Below are 27751 nucleotides of genomic sequence, written 5' to 3' on the forward strand. Positions count from 1 at the left end.
GGAGTTGTTTGATTCTGAGCCAAACAACAAAGGGCACAAACATGTCACATGTCCGCTCGTGGATCCCGTAACCGACATTAGATTATTCAGTACTCTTTCTTTTACATAAACTACAAATAATGTGAGTAACAAATGTGAAGTCGAGTATAATATACTAAATATTTAACTTATAGAAAATGAATTGGTTCTTTCTTTACCTCGGAAGAGAGCAACCAAAACATAGCAAAATGGCTTCTCTTCCGAGTTCCCTCTTGTTTCCAACATCACACATATCCCTCCCTATACAGACATCTTTCCCATAAACATATGAAATGAATTGGTTAAAGATAGCAATGAAGTTTTTTCCCGTGTAGACCACTCGCTGAATAGATTCGAGATCAATATATAAGGTTATGATCTCAATGAAAGACTTGAGCGGATGCATAGTATTCACTCTCATTGAAGAAAGGTCTTAGATCTTCTTTGCACATGAAATCTAAAGGGAAAGAGACTAGATGTCCCTTTATCGACTTTAGTCTGTCCATTGGATCGCTTCTCTTGATGTCTCCATTGTGGTAAGACTCCAGCTTCTCTGGTGCTATTCCCAAGTCGATTGTTGTGTGTCCCAGTTTCTCCTTCCAGTACGATATGCTTTGTCTGAACGCCATTCTGCGTATATACCCAGGAGGAATCATATGATAGTGTCCAAAGATGGAAAAGTGAAAGATAAACCAGAATTGTACCTTGAATGGATGAGATCATTGGGTACACAAGAGAAGACATCCTGATATATCATCGTGTTTGTCTGCATTGGGATTTAAATAGCTCACAGGTTATATATGTGGCCATTGAAATTAAAACGTTGATTATGTAACTATGTTTCTAACCTTTGCAGTTGCCATCCATATCTCCTTGTAGGTTGAATCAGAAACGGGATCAATTATCTGATCAATCTGGAAACAAAAAGCCAAAGATCGTATTATTGTAAGTACAACCAGGGGAAGCATTAAGAGTCTTGAAGACACTCTTCAGTCACAAACATTGACTGAAACTTCAGGCTGGGGAGGTTTAAATCATTAGGTGAAAGTACAACAGTAGTTTCTAAGAGTAGTTTCCATGGCATTTGAAGTATTAAATATGTTTATATACTGAAAGCTCATGACTCCGTTGGTTATACTGTATAAACATTAGCCCACATAGAGAAACGATTTAAGGATATGATGCAAACCTCTCCACTACGAAGTCCAAGGTGTTCTGACCAAAGAGAGAGCCTAAGGCTTAAAGAAAATTTCCCAGCCTTCCATGGCTTTCCAGCCATGCGCGAATCTACCAATTCTTTGTCTTCGATTAGTACTCCAATCTGATATAAAAAGGACACAAGCATGTTATGCTTCTTAATGTTCAGCATACATATGGTATTACAAAATTCAGCATGTACTATTCTTAAATCAATTCCTCACTGAGTATGAACTCCGCTATAACATGTAGAGGCACCAATACTTTCTTTAATAAAGAAAAGGTGTGAAAATACTGACCTCAGAGTCCCTTGAGCCAAGCAAACTCCGGTCATTGATATTGGCAGATCCAATCAGTGCTGCACGGTCATCAATTATCATGATTTTACTGTGAACATACACCTGCACGGAGAGAAAGATATATTATTCACATTTTCAGCAGTCGGTTCATAACACATGAAACAATGCATCCTCTAGAAAGGCAACTCTGCAAATCTAACCCGTAGATAATTAATTTGTTACCTGACTAGTGGCGACAGGTCCATCTTCGGAAAGTTTACCATACGCCCTAAGGCCGTAGAAGGAGATATAATCATTAGCCTTTGGGCCAACGGTTTTGTAAAGATTGTTCAATATTGAATTATGTCCTCTGTACATGGTTCGATACTGCCAATGCATTATGGCTCTAACAGATGCTGCGCCGCTGTCATCAATACCTCCCTGCAAGGTACATAGGTACAAATGCATATCAGAGGAAATTTCTTTTGAAAATGATGCAGCATTCTAAATGGAAACTAACCTGGAACCCCGGGAGGAGAGGTATAACAACAACAACTCTGAAACTTTTCTTTTCGTTATGGGCACGCAAAATCCTCTTGTACAACGCTTCTAAGACACGGTTCTTTATCGTGTCATCTCCAGAAAGGCCTGATATGAAAAACTGATTCTGGATAGCACAAGATGTGAAGTCAGAAAAATGGAGCACCTGTGAACCTATGTCCACTACTTGTATAATGCGAATATGGCAGGTTGTTTTAATAAAACTCTACATGATGCTGTCAAATTGTGATTCTATAAAGAATTTTTTTTATAACAAATACCTCAATGTAGATAAAATGCTCAGCTTTATCAATGAGAGAACGGTAAGCAGAATGGATACTCTCTTCAACTTGGCTTGTTCCAGCAGACCACTGGCTCACACTTCGTATAATCTGAAAATAGGTGCAATCAGTGTGATATTGACGGGAGGCAAGAAGGAAACGGAAGAGGAACCTCGAGAATAGCATATGTGCAATATAAATTGAGAATGCGACAGGTTAATGGTACATATAAACTTCCAAAACACCCACCTGACAGCGGCATGAAGTTCTCGGACCGACTTGTCCACTCTCATCTGGCGACCCGACCTGATAACCACGTTCCTGTGTTTCCCACCACTCTGAATCAATTGAATTAGAACCACGCTTTGCCACTGGAAGATGTAGCCCATTACGATCATCTACAAAGCCCCTCATAGGAGTATCTCCCACAACTGGTTCTATTTTGGATTTCCGGAAAGAGAATGGGCCATTTCTACTGTTAGTACCATTTGCTTTATGCCCCCTACTCGAACCATCCTCATCAACTGGCTCTTGAGGCAAAAGTAACGGAATGTCCTGCAAAGATGATCCAGAAGAAAATGAATCCTCTCTTCGAATCCCTTTAATGCTGTCTTCGTCATTCTTGCATTCAATGTCCGACTCCTCTTGCCTTCCCATGTAGTGGGGTATAACCATGTGATGTTGAGGCATAAGAAGCGGAATTGAATCTTCGTATGGTGCTTTGTTTCTCTGAAACAATCAGAGTTTTTTTTTAGTCATAGGAAACAATCATTGATTATTTTACGATAACGACACCAAAATCAAACAGATAGAAGAAAGGTCATGACAAATGGAAAAACCTTAGCATAGTTCCAGCGTTGAACAAAATGTCTAGCCACATCACGGCAAGGTGGACCCCATAAAGCACAATGCACATCATGCCAAGGCATCCGTGGATATTTTCTTCGGTCTAACTCATCTTTCAGAGCATCCTCCCAAGTGTTTGGTTCAGATTCTCTGCAGAAAATTTTATGGCGTTCAAACAGTAACCAGAGGGTACAATTCAGAAAGATGAAATGTAGCAATCCTGGTTTGTATTGGAGATCCAATATCTGATTGGTGGAAAGCACCAAACAGTTTACCTTCAAACATCACAGTCAAAATTACTGAAAGGTGACAGATAATTTGTTCTTATTTAAAAAGTAAACTTGGTAAACTGAAAAGAGACTCCGTTTTACATCTAAAAATCAACTCGCCTCTTAGTCCGCAATACTAAAATCTGTTAATACTCGTTGTGAAAGGGAAATTCTTACCTAGGGTTGTAATAGTCCTTTCCAGGCCATGTCACAGAAGGGTTATCTCCTACTTTATGTTCAAACGTGTCGTACCGGCCAAAACACAAGTCCAACCCTCCAATGAAGCAAACCTGATGATCGACGATGACGAGTTTTTCATGGTGGGACCTGCAAAGACATGCAGAAGTAGAAATCAAAGTTATTCCTGTTTATTTTATGGTTAGGAATATTAGAACTAATAAAAAAGAAAGAAATTTATTAGAACTGTGCACCATATCATACCAGAGATAGACACCGCTAGAGAAGTGGTCAGGATAACGAAGTACCCTCACATTCTCATGAATGCTAAGAAGCCTGCGTTTGCTATATACACTGTTGATCTTTAAAGCAAGAGCAACCTCCTTGTATATAAGGATGTATATCTGAAAAGAGATTGTAATAAGCAAATGAAAATTGAGCATCGAAACAGTGCACTGAAATTTACATGTCTACACTGTTGGGAAGAACAGAAGCAACCTCCTTGAATAGAAGTATATAAAACTCTTACACTCATAAAACTATGGAAAATAGAAATCTACCCCTCCAGACTAAAAGTGCAAGAAAACGAAGTCAGCATTTACTCTAACCAAGGAATTATCCTGAGTATAACAAGCATTGAATAAACTAACCAAATGCTAATTTTTGAGAGGACAGGAAGAAATGATCACATCCAACACTAATTATATTTACTAATTCAATTCGTCACCAAGTATAAACAGAAACAATGATCAATTTAGCAACATCAAATATTCACTGCAAGGCCACTCAATAGGTCTTACGAGGCATGCCCAAGAGAGTATAGCCTTCAATAACAAAGATTAAAAATGAACAGAATTAACATGTGTTCATCCCTCCTAAGCTGGCAAGTAAGATCTCCTTAGCCCACTAAAGAAGTATCAATATAGAAGAAATAGCTACTAAGTACATAAGATGTCTGTAGTACGTACCTGAACTCCTTGCTTAGCTTTGTTCTCCAACAAGTTATCAAGTCTGGAAGATGTATGAGAGTCATAAGGGCGCCTAAGATAGAGTTCTGGGCACACCCACCAGCCACAAATGAAAATCTACAAGACAAATCAGATCAGATGAATAAGAAAATCAACTCATCGTCCGTCTCCACGCCCTGCAATGAAAAGTGGCAGACCTCAGATTTAGCATTTTCAATGGCCGCAGCCATGGCTGCAAAAGCTGCTCCACCATCCACGAACCACTGGGCCTGACTTCCGTCATCTGTTAAACCCCTCGGCGGAGCAAATGAGCCAAAGCGATGAGGATGGCACCAACCCTCGGGGGGTCTAAGAGCCGCATCGTTAATAGAAGCCACCCAATCTTTTACTTTTGCACTACTCTTCGCCCTTATTCTTATACTCCGGTTTCCAGATGTTACCTGGTATTTGTAACAAAGTTATGAAACAGTAATTCTCCACCCCTTTATTGACATGTAAACCAGGGAAGAAAAGCTAAAAGGGGACAAGAAACTGATGATTATTAAAATATATGGAAGGTTACGGAAACAAGGATCCCACTTTAATTGACAGCAATTTACTAATCGTCTTGGCTATCAGTTTCCCAAGGTGCAACTAAAGCTCTAAGTTAGTGATCAGCCAAAAAGATACAAACTTAGGAAGTCGACCGAAGATAGCTTGGACAGTTAAAAAATTATATATAGAAGCATTAAAACAACAACATTACAGGTTATTACACAAGAGGGTGACGAAAAAATGAATACCAAGGAGGCTTATCAGATGAATTAAGCAAAAATATAAATTCTAAAAGATATGTAGGACAGTAGCTGCTAACCTTGAATGCATGCCGCAGAGGATTATGATCCTTCAGCTCTACTGCTAGTGATACATCAGCACCATCATTTCCATTAGAAACTGGTAGGACATCAAAAACAATTATATCCAATAGCTTTGGATCAAATGGATCTTCCAACAATGCAAGAAAGCCTGGCTTTAGTACACCCCACACCTGTACTGGAGAAAAAAAATAACCTTAGGTATGATCTTATATCTCAAATTAACAATGAGTGTCTGATTGGAAGCAAAAAGTATAAACTGTAAAAGGAGACGATTACAATAATTTATAGCACATATATTGCGAACATAAAGATTTACAACAGTTATGTACTTCAACCTTAATATCTTACCAGTGTGATTAAACATTCAGAAAATTTTAATTCTCAACAGTCCTCCAATGAGAGTCGTAACAAATTTTGGCATTATAAAAGAGCTACTAACGGTGAAACCTACTTTCTTCTGATATATCAATTTTTCATGGCATTCAATGCGTTAAGAGACAAAGCAAGAGTGGGAAATGGGACAAACCATCCAATAGGAAATCCAAAGGTAATCAAATTTCCACAGCAAATCTACAAACTAAACGATATGAAAAAGAAAATTACAATTTGCATACCTTCTGCCAGTTATCATTGCAGCAACAGAACCAGCAGCATCCACAGCATCTATCAGAATCATCACTCTTTGAAATCTTCGGTAGATGTTTTACCATGATATAATCTTCTTTCAGTTTGGGTCCATACTCTGGTGAAAATGACAACATCGAGACCTCCAAAAACCTGCAAACCTATATTACGTATTTAGCACTTAACAATGCATGCATCCTCTGAGATGGAACGAAGCTCAATTAATATGGGAATAATAGCTCGAAACGCATAGAAACCTTCAGCATTCACTTGCCATTTCTAGCTAGAATAGAAAGAGAAAAACCCTTGGCAAAACTAAGTACAGACTATGATAGAGTGGTTTAGCCACCCAGAGAAATAGAATATAAAAATATACCTCTCGTGAATTGACAATATCAAGATTCCCTAGAAAATGATTAAGATATTCTTGCATTGCATGCTTTCCTCTAACTGATATGGACTGCTGTCTTCCCAGAGGGCGAATGACTGGCAAAGCAGCACTTGAAGGAACATCTCTGCAAAAAAAAAGAGCCTACTTGTAAGTAAATAATGACATCAGTTGTACTAGTAGATCAGCAACTTATAAAGCCAGAAATGGAGCCAGCAAGTCTAACCTATTTTTAGCACTCTCCTCTTGATGTAATTGAACTTCATCAACATCTTCATCTTGCACAATGGGTGCATGATCCCCTATTCCTAGATTTTGAAGCCATTCTTTAACCTTCAATATTATATTCCAAGGAAAACAACATCAAAACTCAGTGCAACGCCAAGCAGACAAACTAGTAAAGCAAGTTTTAATAGTTAAAAGTTTGAACACAAACCTGTTCTTGCTTCTCGTGAATTTCTTCGATAAAAGCACGTTTCTTCAATGCAAAATGCAAATAAAATACTTGAGATGCTTTCTTCACAAGCTGCCACTTGAACTGTTACATAACAAAAAAAAAACGCTAAAGTCAGAAAATCAAGTCTGTCTCCACTGAAAGAAGCACCCTTTCTACTACAGTTATGCATTTGATACATGTCAGCCATATCACATCGACTTGACGATTCAAAAGAGCATCTCTTTAAATGTTGTGATAGTGATTATTATACAAAGAAAACAAAAGGTCTCCCCAAACGAATATAGTTTCTACTTCGATCTAATACTCATAATATTCGAATTATGCAATAACATAATTGAAAGGGACTTGCCTGCTTGTATTGGCACTCAATGGTGTAAGACAATAGCACGGGGCTGATATCGCTGGCATCAGGGCGAGACACGGAGACGATTACAGCTTTAGGCAATTCTTCGAAGATGCGATTCGCCTCCTGCGTAGGAGCCGGCGCGAAGGAGAAGAGCGACGAGACCATCGAAGGAATCTGCTCCGGCTGCATCTGAAAGTATCTTCCTCCTCCTCCTCCTCCGCCTCCGCCGCCGCCGCCACCGGCGGGAGACATCAACTGCTCAGACGCCATCACCTGATCGCAATTTCCCCAACTCGATCTCCGAATTTTCAAGATCTAAAAATCGCGTGTGATCCTTTTTGGCCTTGAGGGAGTTTCCGATCAGATGACCGGATCGTTGGGAGGATCGATAGAGATGATGAATCTGAGGGAAAATTCAAAAGTGGGAGAGAGAGAGAGAGAGAGACGCGGTGTTGGTTTCTTTTGTTTCAGAAGAAAGCAAAGTGAAGATGATGAACTACGTCTGCTTTGACCTTCTTTAATTTGCGCCGATGGTTATTCGAAACCGGATCCGTGTTTAAAAAAATTACACACCTTATTATACATATAGTCTAAGCTTATAATATAGTTCCTTTTATTTGAGACTAGAGATTTTTTCCGCGCTTCGCGCGGATTGTGTCTTTTAAATTTATTTTATTTATAATATTATTTGTTGGGTTTTTTCTTTTACATTAACTTCTTGTTTTTCTTAATTTAAATTTATATGTTTATATTTTTTTATTTTTCTTGTTGTAGATGGAGAATTATATTTTTATTGATGGTTTTTTGTATGTGACATAAACTTTTTGAAATTTTAAATAATGTTATATATAGTACGATTAACACATTAAAGAAGATAAACATTTTCAGGCACATTGTACACATGTTTTATATGCATAATTTTAAACATTATATATGTATATATTATAAGTTTGAAACATGTAAATGTTTTCTAAAGCTAAATACTTGTTCTGAGTTTACATAACTCATCGAAAGTTTTATCTCTTTTTAAATTCAAATCACAGAAAAAAAATATCAAAAAGTCAGTATAGATGAGTGTTTTGGGCTTTTAAATCAACACTGAAAAATTACATGAATCAGATAACAACAGTTTTATAAACAACTGGATAAAATTTGATCGAACCAAAGATTTTCACACAATATGTTCTTTCTTCTTCAAATTGCGAAGAGCCTATAGGCACAAGAAAAAAAATCATAATTTTGTTTTCACTTATATAACATTTCTTCTCCTTTACACACAGAGTTTATTACACTGCTATAAGCAATAGAGAACTATATTCATATAAGATTCATATCTATGCATTTTGACAAAGAAGAATTTTAGCCATCTTTAGTTTCGGAATGGACCAACTTCAGTCATACACACTATATTTTTTCTATGATTCAAATATTACAATTTTAATATATGTGCAGATTTCCATGTGAAAAAGCACGTACGCCATCTATCATTCAACCTATTACTTTTTCCAAAGTAAACACTATAATCCTTGTTTGGTTAGCTCCACAAACTAATCTCTTTGGATCAGTTTACTAAAAAATATGGATACTAATATCAGAAAAAAATATAAACACTATCAACAACAAATATTGGCACAAGACTATTTGGTTCAAGGAATATATTCCACGTAATGTGTTTATATCATGGCTGGCTTTGCGGAGAAGACTGCCAACCAAGGATCGCTTGAAGCGTTGGGGGTTAAATGTCTCAGGAACGTGCGTCCTTTGTAATCTGGAAATAGAGACTCACCATCATCTCTTCTTTGAGTGCTCTTTCTCTCGCTTGATATGGGAGCCTTTTGCTGCTGAAGTTTGGATTTCTACTCCGGCTGATTTACACTTTGTTGCAGCCTGGATCAATCAACCTCGCGTCAACACAGATGTGCATGCTACTCCAATCATCAAGCTCTACTTTCAGCCAGCCATCTACCTGCTGTGGAAAGAGTGTAATGATGTGTGACCGTCTCCTCTCTTACCCGGCAAGTTCTTCTTTCTCCTCTCCTCTTCTCTACTTCTTTTTTATCTTTCTTGTATAAAATCTTCTTAAGGCTTTTTTTACCTTGAGTTGTTGTTGGTTGTTTTTGTTTCCTTGCTGTAATAAGTTATTTAAAAACAACAGTGTAACCTTTCAGAAAATGATAATCTTAACATCTTACCAAAAAAAACAACAAATATTGACTTATTTATGTGAATATATATTTTATTTTAAATCATTTTAGTGGACGAAGAAAGCACCATAATTTGTACAACAAATTTTTTTAGATTCACCTCATCATACTCACCATTTTACCATTTTAATTACATAATTTTACATGAGCTTCTTCACTCTCCCCGGCTATTTTCTCTTTATTTATAACTACAATATAAAGTTATAAACTATATATATTATAAATTAATAATTTATTTACCCTTGAAGTCTAACGATTAAAAATAGAACATAATTCAATATATATAGATATATTATTCTATTAATAAATTAGCAGTTACAAATTTGAAATTTCTAGAAATATCAAAAGTCATATGTTAGTTAATTATCTTCTAAATGATGTCTATTTCTAAATTTTTTTGGATGATAATATTTTGGCTGAGGTGGATAGTCCCAAAAACCTTGAATTTAGTCCCTTTTATATAGTAGGATGACAAGTTTTATTTAAGAAACATATCTTTAAATAGTGATATATTGTAGAGAAAAATCATCTCTATGAATTAGTAAGCTACTCACTTTTAGCCAACACAATTACAAATTTTCTATAAAATATAATTTTCATAGATCTGTTTTGTTAATTTTGTTTTATTAAAATCATTTGTAAAGCATAATTAATTATATCCAAAAATTTAATCAAGTGATAATTAAACTGCCTTTTTCTAACTACATAATTTTGAAAGTAGTTGTGATTTTGAATCATTTTAGCACATGGTTAAATTCTGTGCACCACTGTACAAATTAGTTACTGCCATTGATTTGTTGTACAAAGTTACTGTCATTGATATGGCAGGGATGAACTACAGTACAAAATTACTGTCCCCAATCATTTAACCCATGATACTTTATCTCCTATTTTTACTTCTAGTAAAATAGTGAGACAACTATTAATCCAACTTGTCTTTCATTTGCTAGATCCATACACAAATTGGTGAAATATACTTTGGCCATCTAAATGAGGAGTTAATTAACTCTGTTTATAATTCTGTTAGAGAGTTTAACAATGTGGCTTTGTCAAACAAAGTTTAAGATTAAAATAAAAGTCAAAGTTTGATGTTTTAAGTTGTCTAAGCCTAAGTATATGCTTTAAATAGCCAAAATCTGTAAGTTTGGAAATTTTAATGACCGGTTTCCCTTATTAATAGTAAATTAGTGAGATCCCAACCATGAGAGCAGGATTAATGCATGAGAGCAGGATTAATGCATGAGCTAAGAGGAGTGCTTAGGGATGGGTTCCACCACAAAAGAAGAAGAAACGACGCCAAAGACGTCAGATCTGGCGTCGATGCTTGAGCTGCTTCGCAGATCCACTGACACGTAGTGGTCCGCAATTGGTTCGTTTTTTTAAAAAAAAATTAGAGAAAAAACAAAAAAAAAATAATTAAGCACTCCACTTAGGGTGGTAGGTTTAATGGTGCTTTGAGAGAAAACGGTTCCAACAAAATCATGTAAAAGAAAACAATATCTTATTGAAGAAGTAAACTTAAGACACAACAGCTATCTCTCCACCTCCGGCTCCTCTAGCTAAACGTTTCTCCCTTCTCGCCAACTTTCTCTCCCTGCTAGCCTTGTTCTTAACACGCTTGGTCTCAAACTGGTCAGAGAGTGTCTTCTCTCTCGCCTTCTCAACCGTGTACTTGTGGATGCTCTCCATAAGCACACGCTTGTTCTTAAACACCCCACCCTTCACTTTCATGTACATTTCATGGTACATGTGCTTGTCGATCTTGTTTTTCTCACGGTAGTTGAGAAGGAAACGCCTCAACACCCTCATTCTATTCATCCAGAGAAACTTGGTCGGTTGCCTCGCCTCTCTTGTGCCCTTTCTCTTACCTGAAAACCCAATAAACGTTGAATAAGGAAATCTCAAATCTATCACAAGCTTATAAAAAAAAATGCGACCAAAAATATAGATTTTGCATTCATTACCAGAACCAGAGTGACGACCCTTTCGTTTGGCCTCGTTCAAAGTCCTTGCATGAGCACGTGAGTGGATCTTGGAGAGTTTCCTGATAATTAAACCATCCTTGACAAGAGTCCTAAGGGCATGATTATCCCTGATAGGTTTCTTAGGAAATTTTTTTCTTCTTTTTCCGTCTGAAAAAAAAAAAAATTTAAAGCGAACCAATCGCGGGCCGCCACGTGTCGGTGAAGCCCACGAACAGTGCAAAGATCCAACGTAAATCGGTCCTTATTTTGTAGTTTTTGTTACCGGTTATTTAGTTTTTGCTGGGATCCCATAATTTTAAATATTTTTTTTTTGCGAAAGACCCCTTTTAAGGATCCAAGGATGTTGATGGTCTAATGTTCTGCCCTGATAGAGTTATTTATATAATAAATTAATTAGTATATTAAGAACTAGGTGTTTTGCCCGCGATGCGGGCTTAAACATTTTCATAAATTTTTGAAAAGTTCTTTGTATACTATACTAGTTATATTGTGTTTTCCAAAAAGAATTCTTGCGATCAATTTAGTATCATCTATGCATTGTCTACTCTCGAATATATAAATATATATATTTCTGAACAATTAAATATTAAAATATTTTAGTGGTATAATTTAAACTTGGGTCTCTAGTCAAAAAACAAAACTTGTTTTCAATTTATGTAAAGAATATTATTTTTTTGAATGAGCAAAGATTTAAGGATGGTTATTGTTTTAAGAACATTAACTTGTTATTTCTGAACAATTAAATATTAAAATATTTTAGTGGTATAATTTAAACTTGGGTCTCTAATCAAAAAAACAAAACTTGTTTGCAATTTATGTAAAGAATATTATTTTTTGTGAATGAGCAAAGCTTTAAGGATGGTTATTGGCAAATAAATGTTTGAGAACTTTAATTTTTTTTTAAGGGTTTTTGAAATATTACTAATTAATTGTTATTGATTCAAAGATTTTCAAATTTCATCAAAATTCTTTATTTATTTGTGATAATAGTTTTTCATTCTATTTTAACAAAATTTAACGTTATTAAAATATAATTTACCTTTATTATTCATAAGATACAACTTTCAAAATATTTTGGCAATTAAAATAATGGATGTAAGATTTAAAATCCGCTATGTAATTTATTATTTGAATATCACAACAGCAAATTACATATCGGTAGAATTTAGATTTTTTTAACTTTAAGTTTTGAGATTATTTTTTAGTGTTTAGGGTTGGTAGAGTTTTAGCGTTAGATGGGATTTATGGTTAGGTTTAGGTAGGGCTTTAGGGTTAGGTTTAGGCAGAGTTTAGGGTTAGCAGGGTTTAGGGTTAGGTAGGGTTTAGGGTAAGAAAGGGTTTAGGGTTAAAAAAGGGTTTAGGGTAGGTAGGGTTTAGGGTTAGGTAGGGTTTAGGGTTAGGTAGGGTTAGGTAAGGTTTAGGGTTACGTAGGGTTTAAGGTTAGTAGGGTTTAGGGATAGTAGGGTTTAGGGTTAGGTAGGGTTTAGGGTTAAAAGGTTTTAAGGTTAAAAAGGTTTTAGGGTTAGGTAGGGTTTAGGTTAGGTAGGGTTTAGGGTTAGTAGGGTTTAGGGTTAGGTAGAGTTTAGAATTAGGTAGGGTTTAGGGTTAGTATGGTTTAGGGTTAGAAAGGGTTTAGGGTTAGTATGATTTAAGGCTAGAAAGGGTTAGGTAGGGTTTAGCGTTAGGTCAGATTTAGGGTTAGAAGGGGTTTAGGTTTAGGTAGAGTTTAGGGTTAGAAAGGGTTTAGGGTTAGAAGGGGTTTAGGGTTAGGTAGGGTTTAGGGTTAGGTAGGGTTTAGGGTTAGAAGGGGTTTAGGGTTACGTAGGGTTTAGGGTTAGAAAGGGTTTAGGGTAGGTAGGGTTTAGGGTGAGGTAGGGTTTAGGGTTAGGAAGGGTTTAGGGTTAGTAGGGTTTAAGGTTAGTAGGGTTTAGGATTAGTAGGGTTTAGGGTTAAGTAGGGTTTAGAGCTAGAAAGGGTTTAGGGTTAGAAAGGGTTTAGGTTAGGTAGGGTTAGTAGGGTTTAGGGTTATGTAGGGTTAGGGTTAGGTAGGGTTTAGGGTTAGGGTTAGGTAGGATTTAGGGTTAGGTTTTAGGTTAGGTAGGGTTTAGGGTTACGTAGGGTTTAGGGTTAGTAGGGTTAGTAGGGTTTAGGTTAGTAGGGTTTAGGGTTAGGTAGGGTTTAGGGCTAGAAAGGGTTTAGGGTTAGGTAGGGTTTAGGTTAGGTAGGGTTTAGGGTTAGTAGGGTTTAGGGTTAGGTAGGGTTTAGATTTAGGTAGGGTTTAGGGTTAGCGTGGTTTAGGGTTAGAAAGAGTTTAGGGTTAGTAGGATTTAGAGCTAGAAAGGGTTAGGTAGGGTTTAGGGTTAGACAGGGTTTAGGGTTAGATTAGGTTTAGGGTTAGAAGGGGTTTAGGGTTAGGTAGGGTTTAGGGTTAGAAGGGGTTTAGGGTTTAGGGTTTAGGGTTAGGTAGGCTTTAGGGTAGGTAGGGTTTAGGGTTAGGTAGGTAAGGTTTAGGGTTAGGTAGGGTTTAGGGTTAGTAGGGTTTAAGGTTAGTAGGGTTTAGGGTTAAGTAGGGTTTAGAGCTAGAAAGGGTTTAGGGTTAGAAAGGGTTTAGGTTAGGTAAGGTTAGTAGGGTTTAGGGTTATGTAGGGTTTAGGGTTAGGGTTAGGTAGGGTTTAGGGTTAGGTTTTAGATTAGGTAGGGTTTAGGGTTAGGTTTTAGGTTAGGTAGGGTTTAGGGTTAAGTAGGGTTTAGGGTTACATAGGGTTTAGGGTTAGTAGGGTTAGTAGGGTTTAGGGTTAGTAGGGTTTAGGGTTAGGTAGGGTTTAGGGCTAGAAAGGATTTAGGGTTAGGTAGGGTTTAGGTTAGGTAGGTTTAGGGTTAGTAGGGTTTAGAGTTAGGTAGGGTTTAGAATTAGGTAGGGTTTAGGGTTAGCATGGTTTAGGGTTAGAAAGGGTTTAGGGTTAGTAGGATTTAGAGCTAGAAAGGGTTAGGTAGGGTTTAGGGTTAGACAGGGTTGACCTCCATGTTCTCTAGACAAATAACCCGTCTTCGATTCCCCCTTAATGCATTTTATTTAATTTATATTATTAATTCGGGTACCCATCGGGTTTCGGGTTTGGGTCGGGTTGGGTCCAAGACCCGCGGGTCCTCTGCAACAAGACCCGATAGGGTAATTTGATCGGGTCGGTTCCTATCCGAACCGGGTTTTTCGGGTCGGTTTCGGGTCCGGATAAAATGCCCATGCCTAGTTTATAGTATAAGCCTAAAGTTAAACTCAAGTTTAACCAAAGAAATAAAACCCAGAGACACTTGTCGGTGTGTCAGAGAGTGACTTTCCACGTGGATAGCTTAGGAGAAAGGCAAACATATTTATATATATATATATATAAATAAAAAAATTGTTTGATTAATATTTAATTATATAATTTATGTTTTTAACGTTTTACTAAAATACTTTTTCATATAACAAAACAATACAATATATATATACATTATCTTTTTTAATTATTATTTTTAGATTTTGGATAATTCAATATTCTATTTTTAATTAAATAATTAATAATTTTATTTAATTAATATTTAGTTATAGAATTTATGTTTTTAACTTTTTACTTAAAGACTTTTTCAGATAACAATATAATATATACAGAAGTTATCTCTTTTTTAAATTATATTTTCAGATTTTGGATAATTCTTACTATTCTTAATATTAATCAATTATCTAATCAAAATCAATTAAAATTTCATTCTTATTTTTTAATTTATTTAAATATTTTATTCATTAAGGGTTAAACGATATTAACCACTCTAACTTTCAACGTGAGAACTCCATTGCGAAAATATACTTTGAAAATAATAGTTTTAAATTATATAATTAAAACAAATTGTTTGATTGATATTTAATTATATAATTTATGTTTTTAATGTTTTACTAAAATATTTTTTCAGATAACAATACAATATATATATAGAAATTATCTTTTTAAATTATATTTTAAGATTTTGGATAATTCAATATTCTATTTTTAACTAGGTATTCTGTCCGCACATGCAGGCATAGTGTTTTTATAGATATTTATTAGTTTATAATTATTAAATAAAAAACCATCATAATAAATTATTAATTATAGTTTAAAAAAATAAATCAAACATTAAAATTTATACTTTATAATAAAAGAATACTATTTTCAGATAACAACACAATATATTTAAGAATAATCTTATGTTTTATAGAAATTTGTTTTTTAATTATTTATATTTTAGATAATTCTGATTATTATTAATTTTAAGCATTTATTTAATCAGATAGATTTAAAATTTGTTTTTATTTTTGACTAATTTATATAATTGATTCATTAAAGGTATAAACGATATTAACCGCTCAAATGTTTAACGTGAGGGCTCAATTCCAAAAAATATTGTTATTTTCAGATAAAACACAATATATTTAAGAATTATCTTATGTTTTATAGAAATTTGTTTTTAATTATTTATATTTTAGATAATTCTGATTATTATTAATTTTAATCATTTATTTAATCAGATAGATTTAAATTCATTTTTATTTTTTGACTAATTTATATAATTGATTCATTAAGGTTATAAACAGATAAAAACACAATATATTTAAGATCTATCTTATGTTTTATAGAAATTCGTTTTTAATTATTTATATTTTAGATAATTCTAATTATTATTAATTTTAATCATTTATTTAATCATATAGATTTAAAATTCGTTTTTATTTTTGACTAATTTATATAATTGATTCATTAAGGATATAAACGATATTAACCGCTCTAACTTTTAACGTGAGAGCTCGATTCCAAAAATTTACTTCGCAAATAATAGTATATATTATATAATTAATAATTTTATTTAATTAATATTTAGTTATTGAATTTATGTTTTTAACTTTTTACTTAAAGACTTTTTCAGATAACAATATAATATATACAGAAGTTATCTCTTTTTTAAATTATATTTTCAGATTTTGGATAATTCTTACTATTCTTAATAATAATCAATTATCTAATCAAAATCAACTAAAATTTCGTTTTTATTTTTTAATTTATTTATACATTTTATTCATTAAGGGTATAAACGATATTAACCACTCTAACTTTCAACGTGAGAGATTCATTGTAAAAATTTACTTCGCAAATAATAGTATAGATAAGATTATCAACTTGAGATCTTACGTAAGAGTAAGACTCAATCAAACAACAAAAGAGTATCAAAATCTTACTGGAATTAGCCATGGAGATATCCTTAGATTCGCTGGGATCAAGCCATAGTTTTTCTTTCCCGCAGTTCATTACGGATGCAGTGAGACGCTTCTGGGCATTAATGGACATGTTGTTGGAATTTGTGGTTATGAAGAAGAAACAATGAAGAAAAAGGGAATAATTATCGCTAAATGGGTTTTAGAGTTTCTTAAATTTTTTTATTTTTTTTGTTAGTAACCAATTGTGTGTCGCCATGTGTCAGTGGGATCCACAAACAGTACATAAAACTGATCATTATTTGATCACTTTTGTCACTGGTTTTTATGGTGATATGTGGGGTCCACCACTAACTTTTACTGTAAAACTTCTATTAAAAACTACGAGAATTATGCCAAAAAAAAACTTCAACTTTGCACGAATTGCCAAAAGAAACATGAATTTTTGGGCTGACCAAAAAAATACCAAACTTTCATTGACTTTAGAATTAATTAACAATGTTTTCGCTGACTTGCCAATTTAGCACGCCGTCAACAAATTTAACAGAAATATTTGACGTCGTTTATTGTTGGCGTTAAATGAAACAACATCGTTTTCAAATGAGATGAAACGACGTCGTTTTACATGATTTGAAATTAAAAATATGTAGACCCCAGGATTCGAACCCAGGTTGATTGGTCAAATGGCAAGGTATTTTACCACTAGGCTATTGGCACTTTCAATGTACTTACTAACATGTTTACTTTTATTTGGTACATATTAAATATAAAAAATTCTCTAAAAACTTAATAAGATTTTTAAAATTCCAAAAAAAATTAAAAAAATAAAGAAGATTTTTATAAAATTAGTTTAGAAATTAAACTAAAAAATAAAATTTTGTTTTTCTTTTTAAAAAATAAAAACTCTTCTAAAATTTTCTAAAAACTTAAAAAGATCTTTAAAATTCCAAAAAATTGAAAAATAAAGAACTTTTTTATAAAATTAATTTTGAAATTAAAATAGAAAATAAAAATTTATTTTTTCTTTTCAAAAAATAAAAAATCTTCCAAAATTTTCAATTTTTTTTAATACATTTGCTAAAAGTTGAAATTAATTATACACACATAAAAAGTTGATAATTGTAACTTTAATTTTTTGCATTTTATTATAATTTTTAAAAATTTTGGATTTTTTTTAAAAATGAAAATTTTGGAAATTTTTTGATTTTTTAAAGAAAAAAATATTTTAATTTTAATTCAAGATTAATTTTATGAAAATTTTGAAGATTTTTTATTTTTTTTGAAAAATAAAATTTTATTTTCAATTTTAATTTCAAAATTAATTTAATAAAAAAATTCTTTATTTTTTCAATTTTTTTGAATTTAAAGATCGTTTTAATTTTTTAGAAAATTTTGGAAGAGTTTTTATTTTTTAAAAAGAAAAATAATTTTTTTTTTAATTTTAATTTCTAAATTAATTTTATAAATCTTCTTTATTTTTCTAATTTTTTTGGAATTTTAAAGATCTTATTAAGTTTTTAGAGAATTTTTTATATTCAATCAGTACCAAATAAAAGTAAATATGTTAGTAAGTACATTGAAAGTGTCAATAGCCCAGTGGTAAAATACCTTGCCATTTGACCAACCAACCTGGGTTTAAATCTAGGGGTTTGCATATTTTTAATTTCAAATCATGTAAAACGACGTCGTTTCATCTCATTTGAAAACGACGTCGTTTCACTTAACGCCAACAATAAACGACGTCAAATATTTCTGTTAAATTTGTTGACGGCGTGCTAAATTGGCAAGTCAGCGAAAATATTGTTAATTAATTCTAAAGTCAATGAAAGTTTGGTGTTTTTTGGCCAGCCTAAAAGTTCATATTTATTTTGGCAATTGGTGCAAAGGTTTTTTTTGGCCGATAAAGATGGTCTAAGAAAGTTGTTACTGTAATTGATCGAATGTATTATTCTTTGTCTTTAGAAAGAGACTACAATACTTATAGGATTTATCCTTAACATATTTCTTAAATCTGAAATAAGGAAAAGCTAACAATTTCCATTTAATAATCTTTCGAAACAAAAAAAAAACAATTTCCATTTAGTAGAAAAAGTAAATAATTATATTTCTATTTCTCTACTTATTCATCAAAGTTATGGCGAGCGGATGAGCTAGATATTGTCCGTACCAATACGGGACACTCCTTGGGATTAGCTCTAGAATAATGATTTGAAACTATTTGGAATTTGTAGCTAAGATCAGTCGGGAAACTAAGAGTATCGTGTACTGTGGTTTGAAAATCTATCTAGATCGCTTCTGATTTGTTCATGTAGACTCACGATCATAGTAGCAGAACAACAGTTTATTAGTGCTTGCTTGTCATGAAATGTGTGGCTCGGATCAGAAAGGAGCTTTGAGTGTCGTATATTGTGGTCTGACTCTCTACGTCATCTTCTGATCTGTTCATGCGGACTTACAACCATAGTAACAAAACAACAGTTTATTGGAACCAGGGGCGAATCTAAACTCTTTCTGGATTGGATGCACCAATGATAAAAAGGTAAAAATACAAGCAGAAGAGACTTGAACTTCAAACATTATGGGTGCACAGAAGTAGTTTTTACCACTAAACCTAGAGATTTCACAAACAAAATTGTAAATATATATATTTTAGTGGGTGCACAGGCCCCCATAGTCAATAGTGTAGCTTCGCCCCTGATTGGAACTTAGGTGAAGCATCTTCTTGATTTGGTCATTGCTTGTGATCGTTTCATGTATTAGTCGTGACTTGTTTTCACTGATCACATAATACCATACATTAGATGATTACATGAATCTGATCAGTCGCAAAGTTCTTCTTCGCAACCTTTTCTTGCTACATGTGATTTCTGATCTAGGTGCTTTGTTGAATGTTCTATACCTACATACCTATTGACAATATAGTGTTCAAAAAGGTTCATGCACCTAAACCAATTAATCAACGTTATTTTATTTTAATCATATGCATGTATACGTAAGACAGATTTCAAGATATGATTGGGTAATTAGTTTACAGTTGAACCACATTTACAAGAGAACAAAAAAATCTTAGCATCTTAATCAACGACGTGCTAGACTATAGAAGAATCTTTGAAACAAATAAAGTTTTAAAAAAATATTTTTAAAAATTATTGTAATTTTGCGTTCAAGATATGGTTCTTCGAGTTGTGAAGTTTATCTCGTAGGTAAGATGTTGCTATTGTGTTCTCTTTTCTCAAAATCAAGATATTTTCAGAATTTCGTTGTTGTAACTGATCAGACTTTTTCCATTAAAGTTCCCTATGAATAATGAAAAAGAAATACTTAAAAACATCATCATATAACCTTTTTCATAGGTACACGAGAATCATACGTACCTACGAGAATCGGCAAAAGAAAAAGACTGCTACTTCGTCTCTTCATGCCCGTCTTAAGTTTATAAGACAAAAGGGAATTTAAAAAAAAATATTGTAATGTTGTTTGTACTAGTGACGATACGTAAACTTTGTTGTAATCAGGTGTAGTGGTAAAGTAAGTAAAACAAAATAACAATACCATGAACCTTGAATATAACGCTCGATATGATTAATGATTCACGATAACTCCACACACATGACCAACGACAACACATAATCATCATCATCATCAGTTCCATGTAACGGTAAAGCCTTAGAAAGTAACGGCGGTTACATACATATGTTCCATCTATTACAGACTTTATTTGATTTCCACTTATTACATTTACTTTATTTTATGCATACGATGAGATGACATCATCAATCATCCACATATCCACTGACTCGTCGAGCTGACTCGGTTGCTCCGCCGTGGTACCGTCAAGCTCAAGGAAAGACTCCAAGCTCGATATCTGCTGTTTAAGATCGTAACCAGGCTCAAACCCGTAACTATGGTTCTGAAACTGGCCACCGTTCCCGAACCCAATGCACTCGTCCGGGAAACTCAGCTGAGTTAACTCGCTCTGAGAGAGTAAGCAGAGCTTCTTCGCCGGAGGCTGATCGTCTGATGGTGGAGATGACGTCAGCGCCGGAGTGGCAGGAGGAGGAATAAGATCTGGGAAGTTGAGCTTGGCTTTGTCGCCGCGGATACGCTTAGCCGCAACGTCATAAGCCATGGCGGCTTCCTCCGCCGTGTTGAACGTCCCGAGCCAGACTCTGGTGCCTTTTCGCGGATCTCGTATCTCTGACGCCCATTTTCCCCAGGGACGCTTGCGTATCCCTCTGTAAACGTTCTTCCTCCTCCGTTTCTCCGTCGCAGGCTCCCTCTTATTCACCACCGCCTCATCTTTCAACGCCACTTCTAAAGTTTAAAGGTGCAAGATTACATATACAGCAAAGTTCCACAATAAACTAAATAATTATTTTACATAATCTTTTATCATCATTACTCATGCAGCTTCTAGAAAATAATTCTTCCTTTTTAATTTACTGAAAATATCTTTAATTACTCCAACTATTTAATTTTCTTAGATATTCATATTACTAAATATTTTCTTTTTTTTTTTTTTTTTTTTGAAAAAACTAAATATTTTCTTGCATGATTAATTTTAATATTACCTTCTTGGTTGGTGGACTGAAGCTTGGAGGTGGGATGGAAACCCCATAAATAGTCGCCGGCGGAAGCATCGAGCTCAGACCAGAGTTCCTCCGCCGTGAGTTTCCTACCCTTGGCCTTGGTGAGGATAGGAACAAAATCGGAAATGATAGCACCGCCACACATTTTATCTGTTTCTTTTCTTTCTCTGATGCTGGGTTTCAAGAGAGAGACGAGTTAGGTGGAGGTGAAACGCATTTATAGGCGAGATAAAATAAAAGATAAGAAAGTGTTTTACAGTATAAAGTCGGTGATAAAATTTATAAAGAATAAATACTAGTTTATATTAAAATTAAACTTGTATTTACACATGTTCCTTGATACACGACGGTTACAACAGATTTAATCCACATAACTACAAAACTAGATGCTTCGTTTTGATACCTGAAGAAAAACGTACGAGAATGTCATTAATTTATGATTAATCTGAATTTGGAGTGTTGCCTCCACGAGCGTCGGGAAATGAATGCTTCCTAATATAAAATTATATCAGGCCACCTCATCTATCATATATATATATATAATAAATGAATCAAAGAACATGGAGATTAGACTGATCAGTCGAGCTACGGAGAAACTTTATTTAGTTGATTTTTTTGTCAAGTTAATTTTTGTTTGGAAATAGTATATTAGTATGTAGCTGGTTTATGGGATTTTGTTAATCTAATAGTATAAGCTAACAAGTATTGATCGATTTATGAAACTTTTCCCTTACATAATATCTGGTCATGTATTTTGTGCATGAAATATCTTAACTCTAGTCTATTACTCGTACCAGCCAAGTGCAAAGTAAACATTTCACTTTCTTGTGTAGTCATCTTGTGAATCACCGTAATTATTGAATTATCTTACCATCATAATTATTCAAATTACAGATAATGCAGTTAGCATAATCATGAACGTATGCAAAAAAAAAAATAGACAAAAATAAAATCATTATTCATATAGATCGATTTGCAAGCTGTAATCAACTAACTCCTCTACAAATTAGCAAACAATGTGCAAAATTAAAGGTAATTGAATTATGGATACACAATAACTTAACTACAAACACATTTTTATCATTATAACATTGTTATATACCGTTAGAAATTTTATAAATCAATAAACACATCAAATTAATAAATTTTGCCGGTTTCGAGTTAGTTCTGAGAAAAATCGATAAAATAATAAGATAATAAAATTTAAAAAATTCTATATAAATACATGGTTACATAAATCATTAATAATAAACTTAATTACGTGAAAAGCTATATCATATGAATACCGTACTATATATTAGATTAATAAATATGAGCCGAAAATTGAGAGGTCTGAGACGGGAAAAGCCCAACAAATGAGTTAAGCCCAACAGTATTTGGCCTTTTATGAAAAGCGGGAAAACATCGAGAAGTCAAAATATTTCGGATCTCTCACTTTCCCCCAAACACTCTGTCTCTATCTCACTCTCGCAGATTGGTTCCTTCTCTCTTTAAGTAAATCACTTGAATTCTCTCGAGTTGGATCCTTACGCCCCTCCGCCTCCCAGAAAATTTCTCAAATTTCAATTGAAACTCTCTGATTTGCGTTGAAGTTCCCAATTCACTATTTCTAGGGTTTCTCCCCCTTTCTCGGGGGTTTACGATTAAGGGTATGAATCACCCCATCTCTCACTTCAGAAGCTTAAGCTCCGATCGTCTCTACAGTAAATGACGAGTCACGGCGGGGAGAGGATTCACACGGTACAGCCGGAGAGAGATTTGGTGGCGAATTGGGAAGTTGATTTATCGGAGAAGCTAGAAGAGTACCTCCTCAAGATATGTACCGGAGAAATCACCGGAAACGAAGAAGAAGATGGGAAGATTCCTGTTAATTTCGCCGAAGGTCTGTGCTTTGATTCTGAAGCTTCTTATCATTTGATTTTTTTTTAGGGTTGTAAGAAAAAATTGGGGGTTTTGAGTTTGTGTTGTCGTGGGTTTGTAGCTGCTTTGTTGCTTCAGGGTTCGGTTCAGGTTTACAGCAAGAAAGTTGAGTACTTGTACAATTTGGTCTTACGTACTTTGGAGTTTCTATCCAAGCAAAGGTTCGTCTTTTTTTTCTTCTTCTTAATTTAATGAATATAGCTAACCGAACAGGGATAAAAGATGATTGCTTTGTGTTAGATACCATGCTTAGACATAGTATGGGTTTTGTTTGGGTTAACTGGTGAAGTGAAAATGTTATACAGTGGCTGCACCTCTGCATAGGTGCTGTGACTTGATGTTTGTTTTAGTATTCGAAGTTGGTAATCGTCAGCTCTAATCACTCTCTTGATTCAATTGGGAATTTGCATCATTAGCAGTTATTGGTTAAGTGATAGTGTGAACATGTATCTAAATCAGATAAACGCCACATCTATGATAATTTCACAATTAAAATGATAACAAATCTTCTCTGATTGGTCAATTGTTCTTGCTATTTCTATTAGAGACCAGGAAGAGTCCAACGGTACATCAAACGAGGCTGAGGCAAGCTCCTCTCGTCAGGTTGATGAAGAAGAAAATGATCTCTTCTGGAACGTGGATGACATCCCAGGTAGATAAAGTTTTGAAATGTTATTATGATACTTTGGTGCCATTCAAGAGAGCAGAAAACTAACCAAGATGGTGTTGCTAATATAGTTGATGCAAAGAATAGCTTGGACAACTCGGTTGGCGGAGATTCATGTCCAAATCAGTTTGTTAAGCCTCCAGCAAATCTTGTTGTTCTTGAAGGTGACTGCTTGGATACTAGTGGTGACGGAGGAGAGCTGGAATCTTATCTGGTAATAGCCTGTTCTTCCACTTCTCAGATCATTGGAAAATTATAAGACGAATCTGAGTTTGAGTTACTTTTTAACTTTCATGTCTTGCAGTTAGCAACTACACATCTCTACCGGGATTTTATTCTATTAGACCCATGTGATGCTGTAGCGGTAAATGATTTTTTAGGTGATGATAACTATGCTGGTAAAAGAAGGAACAGTGCTCGCAGAGGCAGCTCAGCTCGTAAAAGTTTTCACTCACCAGTAGGACGTTCTGGAGGAAGTGCTCGTAGATCATCCCTAGGAAAGAATCAGGGCACCAGTTTCAACCAGACACCAGTAAATGGGAATGGTCCCGATGCTCAAAACTATGACCAAGAGTCTCAACCTCCTCCTGACTTTGGAGACAATGATCATGGCTTTGACATGGATAATGACCATGGAGGAACCATGGATTTGAGTGATACAGATGCTGATGAAGATGATCCCTGGAAGCCATTGAATCCCTATGAACCAGGGAAGTTGAAAGTGAAGCCTTTTAAAAAAGGTTGGAAATGTCTTTTTCTTTTCTTGTCTTGGTTGAGGTCTGATGATCTGCGCCTTACTTCTATCTCATTTTATACTTTTATTTATTGAGCAGTAAAAACTTTAAGAAAGTTTGGAGGTAGCATTACCAAGGACCATATTACTTCCATGTTTCCTCTTGCTAGACCCAACGGTCCCATTAGTACAGAGCTCAGCGGAATTTGGGAGAAGCGCCGTCCTTCTAGTAACAATGAGAGAGAACCACAAGACATTCCCTATTACGAGAAGGTCTGTGTTTTCTCTATAGCGTTACCTGATATTTAATGTAGGCATTCAAAAAAAAACTGAGGGTTTTGATTTCAGCTTCGAGCATCGCTTGTGAATGGAGGAAACCAACCTACTGATGCTAACGGCAATCAGAAGGAGGGCTTTAAGGATAACAATGATGAAGCTAATTATGGCGACTTCCATGATTTTGGAGAGCATGGTGGTGATGATCATGAACATGCGTTCATGGATGAAGATGGTCCAGACATGGTGAGTTGTGTCACTAATTTGAACACACTCCAGTGGAGTTATATGGGGCTCTTATCCGTTTATTTGGATTCATGCAGAATGATGATGGAGCTGCAGATTTCCCCAACTACGATGGGTTTGGAAACGACGACTCGCATTGTCAAGAAAGCTTGGAAGATCTTTGTCGCTCACACCTGGTAACTGCACTAGTTGGTGTGTGTGTTTTCATCTATTACCTTATGGAAGCTCAAATGATCTGTTTTTTTTTTTGGTAGGATGCTCTTCTTGCTAACATAGCTAAAAGTGAGAAGCAGACAGATCTAGCTGCTCGAGTTTCAACTTGGAAACAGAAAATCGAGCTAAACCTAGAAGAACAAGTAAAATATATTTCTTCTACTTTCTCTGACCATTCACTTGAAGTCAGAGATCTGATTCATTTTCTACACTGTCTGCTTTTACCATATGATCAGGAGCTGCACCCTCCTTTTGACATTCAAGAATATGGAGAAAGGATTGTCAGCAAACTGACTGTTGAAGAGAGCCGAGACGTTGAGACCTTTACGGATCTCATGAAAGACCAAGAAAAACACGATGTAGCCCGGGCTTTCTCCGCGCTTCTCCAGTTGGTAAGTCACAGAGCAAAACATTTTTCTTCACGTTCACCAAAACAAGAAATCATAATTTGAGTTAAATGTATATACAGGTGAACAATGGAGACGTTGAGCTGGAGAAACCTGGGAACTCGGTAGGCGAACCAGTGTGTTATACGGCGGTTAATCCTTTCAGCGTTCGGTTACTCAGTGATCGTAACAGAAAGGCTGAGAAAAATGCAATGCATTTACCTCGGAAACGAGAAAAATCCCCCACAGCCAAAGGCAAATCTCCAGAGTCACCACCATCAAAGAAGGCAAACAACACATGTTCTGTCTCAAGCAAAGAGACTAGGAAAGTGTCCTTAAAGATATCAAAGATCAACAATGTCGGCACTAAGTGCACACGGAAGAGCAAGAAGAGATGAAAAAGTTTAATCTGATGAGGTAGTAGGCGAGGTAACTGATGTTTTCTTCAGTCGAACACTGAGGGGAATATTGTAAAGCTAAAATGGTTAATGGCTCCACAAGTTAGATTATAGGTGTTGGATTTTTATCAGACAGTTAGGAAACTCTGTAACTGTGAGTTATGTATAATGACGGCTTTGTCTGAAGTAGTAGCAGCCATCATCAGCCTATGCAGTTGTAATAACAATCAAATACCACTTTTGATGATCTTTTTAACATATTAGAGGGTGATTTTGGAATTTCTTTAAGATTTGGATTGTAGTTCATAAAGTGATATCCTTTTTATCTCAAGGGAATAAGAATCATGTTGTTCATATATATCTTTTATGTATTTAGATGCGTATATCGATTTCAACTTGTTTGTTACTCCATGTTTAGATGCCTTGTTCAGTCAATTTCAACCTGTTTGTGGCTCAAGTTGTAACAGTTCAATTTATTCGTCCTTTTAATTTCATTATTTTATTATGACTTATCTTATTATATAAAGTTTGGTTCTTCAAAATTGCTAATTAACATAATCGCGACATGTGTCAATTAATTTATTAAGATTGTGACATGTGTCAAAAATATGTTACTATTCTTTTTTATTAGGAGTTAAAAAGATTTAGAAAAAGAAATTTATTATAACATTTTTTGGAGACTAGAAAAGGAAAATTATTACAAAAAATAGTTTATTGTTATTTTCAGGAGTTTAGAAAAGGAAAATAACTATTACATAGTCTTTTACAATTATATTGTATGGTTCTTTTATAGTCTTTTAAAAATATTTGATAGTAAATCTAATTTTCGAAAATTCTAGAAACAAAGAATAATTGTAAAAAGATTTTTGAATGTATATGTTTTCTTTTAAAAATATTTTTATATTTTTCATCTTTAAAGATACGAACGAAAGATATTAAGAGAAAATATTAATTTTTTTAAAACAAATCTTAAAAAAATACGAATTATAAAATCCTACATGTACAAGAAATTATTTAATAAAAATCAAATAGAAAAACGAACAATAAAATAAATGATATTCCTTTTTTAAAACCTAAGAAAATAAAAATGTTAAAGGACTCTTATTATTTTTCATATAAATAGCTAAGTTTCCTTTTTAACAGATAAATGCATGCTACAAAAATATAAACCAAAATAAATATTATTTTTACATCTGTATTTAGGTTTAAGCTTCTTCATATTATTTTTACAAAAAATAGTATTTACAAGAAAAATAATATCTGAGTATTTTCTTTTAATTTCTGTAAACAACTCATCATCCTTATTACATCTTATCTGAGTATAACACAATTTTTTTTAACTATGATCTTTTTGTCGTACATAAGTAGTATGTGTGAATATGAGGAATATATATATGTTTGTATGTATAAGACACAATATATAAATGACTAAACATGATTTTTTTATTGAAAATATATTAGTTGTATAAAAATCTTAAACAAAACGACTTATAGTTGGAATTTTTCTTTTTTTAAAAACAAAATTAAAAGTAACTTATTTCTTTAAAATAATTAAATTTTCTATTTAATAGATAATTTTGTGTTAAAAAATTATAAATCAAAAATAACTTAAAATATTTTACCCGATATGATTGTGACATTTGTAAAACAAATTGTGTATGTAT

The 27751-nt window shown here is 34.1% G+C and overlaps 4 protein-coding genes across 6 annotated transcripts; 1 reads left to right on the top strand and 3 right to left on the bottom strand.

The window, feature by feature from the left end:
* Window positions 1-133: 133 nt before the first annotated feature.
* Window positions 134-7946, bottom strand: LOC103869734 (phospholipase D zeta 1). 2 transcript variants are annotated; one of them, XM_009147811.3, is made up of 20 exons: window positions 7250-7946; window positions 6880-6981; window positions 6670-6776; window positions 6432-6570; window positions 6046-6216; window positions 5428-5601; window positions 4772-5014; window positions 4575-4691; window positions 3871-4010; window positions 3607-3756; window positions 3154-3310; window positions 2564-3043; window positions 2315-2425; window positions 2014-2160; window positions 1737-1934; window positions 1515-1616; window positions 1208-1339; window positions 867-932; window positions 723-784; window positions 134-648 (listed from the first exon to the last, which is right to left on the bottom strand). In XM_009147811.3, the coding sequence occupies exons 1-20, from the start codon at window positions 7514-7516 to the stop codon at window positions 399-401; spliced, it is 3315 nt and encodes a 1104-aa protein (XP_009146059.1). In that variant the 5' UTR covers window positions 7517-7946; the 3' UTR covers window positions 134-398. The 2 variants fall into 2 exon arrangements, with proteins under 2 accessions (XP_009146059.1, XP_009146061.1); XM_009147813.3 differs by lacking the exons at window positions 6880-6981; window positions 7250-7946 and having other exon boundaries at window positions 6046-6208; window positions 6670-6742.
* Window positions 7947-10968: 3022 nt separating this feature from the next.
* LOC103869822 (60S ribosomal protein L19-2) lies at window positions 10969-11726 on the bottom strand. Its single transcript, XM_033292709.1, has 3 exons — window positions 11698-11726; window positions 11415-11494; window positions 10969-11318 (listed from the first exon to the last, which is right to left on the bottom strand). The coding sequence occupies exons 1-3, from the start codon at window positions 11724-11726 to the stop codon at window positions 10969-10971; spliced, it is 459 nt and encodes a 152-aa protein (XP_033148600.1).
* An 8476-nt stretch (window positions 11727-20202) lies between these two features.
* On the bottom strand, window positions 20203-21496 carry LOC103869736 (ethylene-responsive transcription factor RAP2-3). 2 transcript variants are annotated; one of them, XM_009147815.3, is made up of 2 exons: window positions 21231-21496; window positions 20203-20970 (listed from the first exon to the last, which is right to left on the bottom strand). In XM_009147815.3, the coding sequence occupies exons 1-2, from the start codon at window positions 21391-21393 to the stop codon at window positions 20408-20410; spliced, it is 726 nt and encodes a 241-aa protein (XP_009146063.1). In that variant the 5' UTR covers window positions 21394-21496; the 3' UTR covers window positions 20203-20407. The 2 variants fall into 2 exon arrangements, with proteins under 2 accessions (XP_009146063.1, XP_009146062.1); XM_009147814.3 differs by having other exon boundaries at window positions 20216-20973; window positions 21231-21486.
* Window positions 21497-21726: 230 nt separating this feature from the next.
* On the top strand, window positions 21727-26443 carry LOC103869737 (condensin-2 complex subunit H2). Its single transcript, XM_009147816.3, has 11 exons — window positions 21727-23130; window positions 23230-23329; window positions 23714-23820; window positions 23907-24049; window positions 24140-24575; window positions 24669-24841; window positions 24917-25090; window positions 25168-25266; window positions 25345-25446; window positions 25540-25695; window positions 25773-26443. The coding sequence occupies exons 1-11, from the start codon at window positions 22956-22958 to the stop codon at window positions 26085-26087; spliced, it is 1980 nt and encodes a 659-aa protein (XP_009146064.1). The 5' UTR covers window positions 21727-22955; the 3' UTR covers window positions 26088-26443.
* Window positions 26444-27751: the final 1308 nt, after the last annotated feature.

Source organism: Brassica rapa, chromosome A05, assembly GCF_000309985.2.
Source record: "Brassica rapa cultivar Chiifu-401-42 chromosome A05, CAAS_Brap_v3.01, whole genome shotgun sequence".
NCBI classification, from domain to species: domain Eukaryota; kingdom Viridiplantae; phylum Streptophyta; class Magnoliopsida; order Brassicales; family Brassicaceae; genus Brassica; species Brassica rapa.

Excerpts from the sequence above, each read along its gene's own strand:
- LOC103869737 (XM_009147816.3), top strand. The coding sequence starts at position 22,956 with ATGACGAGTCACGGCGGGGAGAGGATTCACACGGTACAGCCGGAGAGA. Across the intron at positions 23,131-23,229 it reads TCCTGTTAATTTCGCCGAAG|CTGCTTTGTTGCTTCAGGGT; the intron begins GTCTGTGCTTTG and ends GTGGGTTTGTAG. Across the intron at positions 24,842-24,916 it reads ACATTCCCTATTACGAGAAG|CTTCGAGCATCGCTTGTGAA; the intron begins GTCTGTGTTTTC and ends TTTTGATTTCAG.
- LOC103869822 (XM_033292709.1), bottom strand. The coding sequence starts at position 11,726 with ATGGGATCCCAGCAAAAACTAAATAACCG. Across the intron at positions 11,495-11,697 it reads CAGCAAAAACTAAATAACCG|GAAACTCTCCAAGATCCACT; the intron begins GTAACAAAAACT and ends TTTAATTATCAG. Across the intron at positions 11,319-11,414 it reads GGGTCGTCACTCTGGTTCTG|GTAAGAGAAAGGGCACAAGA; the intron begins GTAATGAATGCA and ends TTGGGTTTTCAG.
- LOC103869736 (XM_009147814.3), bottom strand. The coding sequence starts at position 21,393 with ATGTGTGGCGGTGCTATCATTTCCGATTTTGTTCCTATCCTCACCAAG. Across the intron at positions 20,974-21,230 it reads TCAGTCCACCAACCAAGAAG|AAGTGGCGTTGAAAGATGAG; the intron begins GTAATATTAAAA and ends TTTAAACTTTAG.
- LOC103869734 (XM_009147811.3), bottom strand. The coding sequence starts at position 7,516 with ATGGCGTCTGAGCAGTTGATGTCTCCCGCCGGTGGCGGCGGCGGCGGA. Across the intron at positions 5,602-6,045 it reads GCAATGATAACTGGCAGAAG|GTGTGGGGTGTACTAAAGCC; the intron begins GTATGCAAATTG and ends TCTCCAGTACAG. Across the intron at positions 4,692-4,771 it reads TTGAAAATGCTAAATCTGAG|ATTTTCATTTGTGGCTGGTG; the intron begins GTCTGCCACTTT and ends TTTGTCTTGTAG.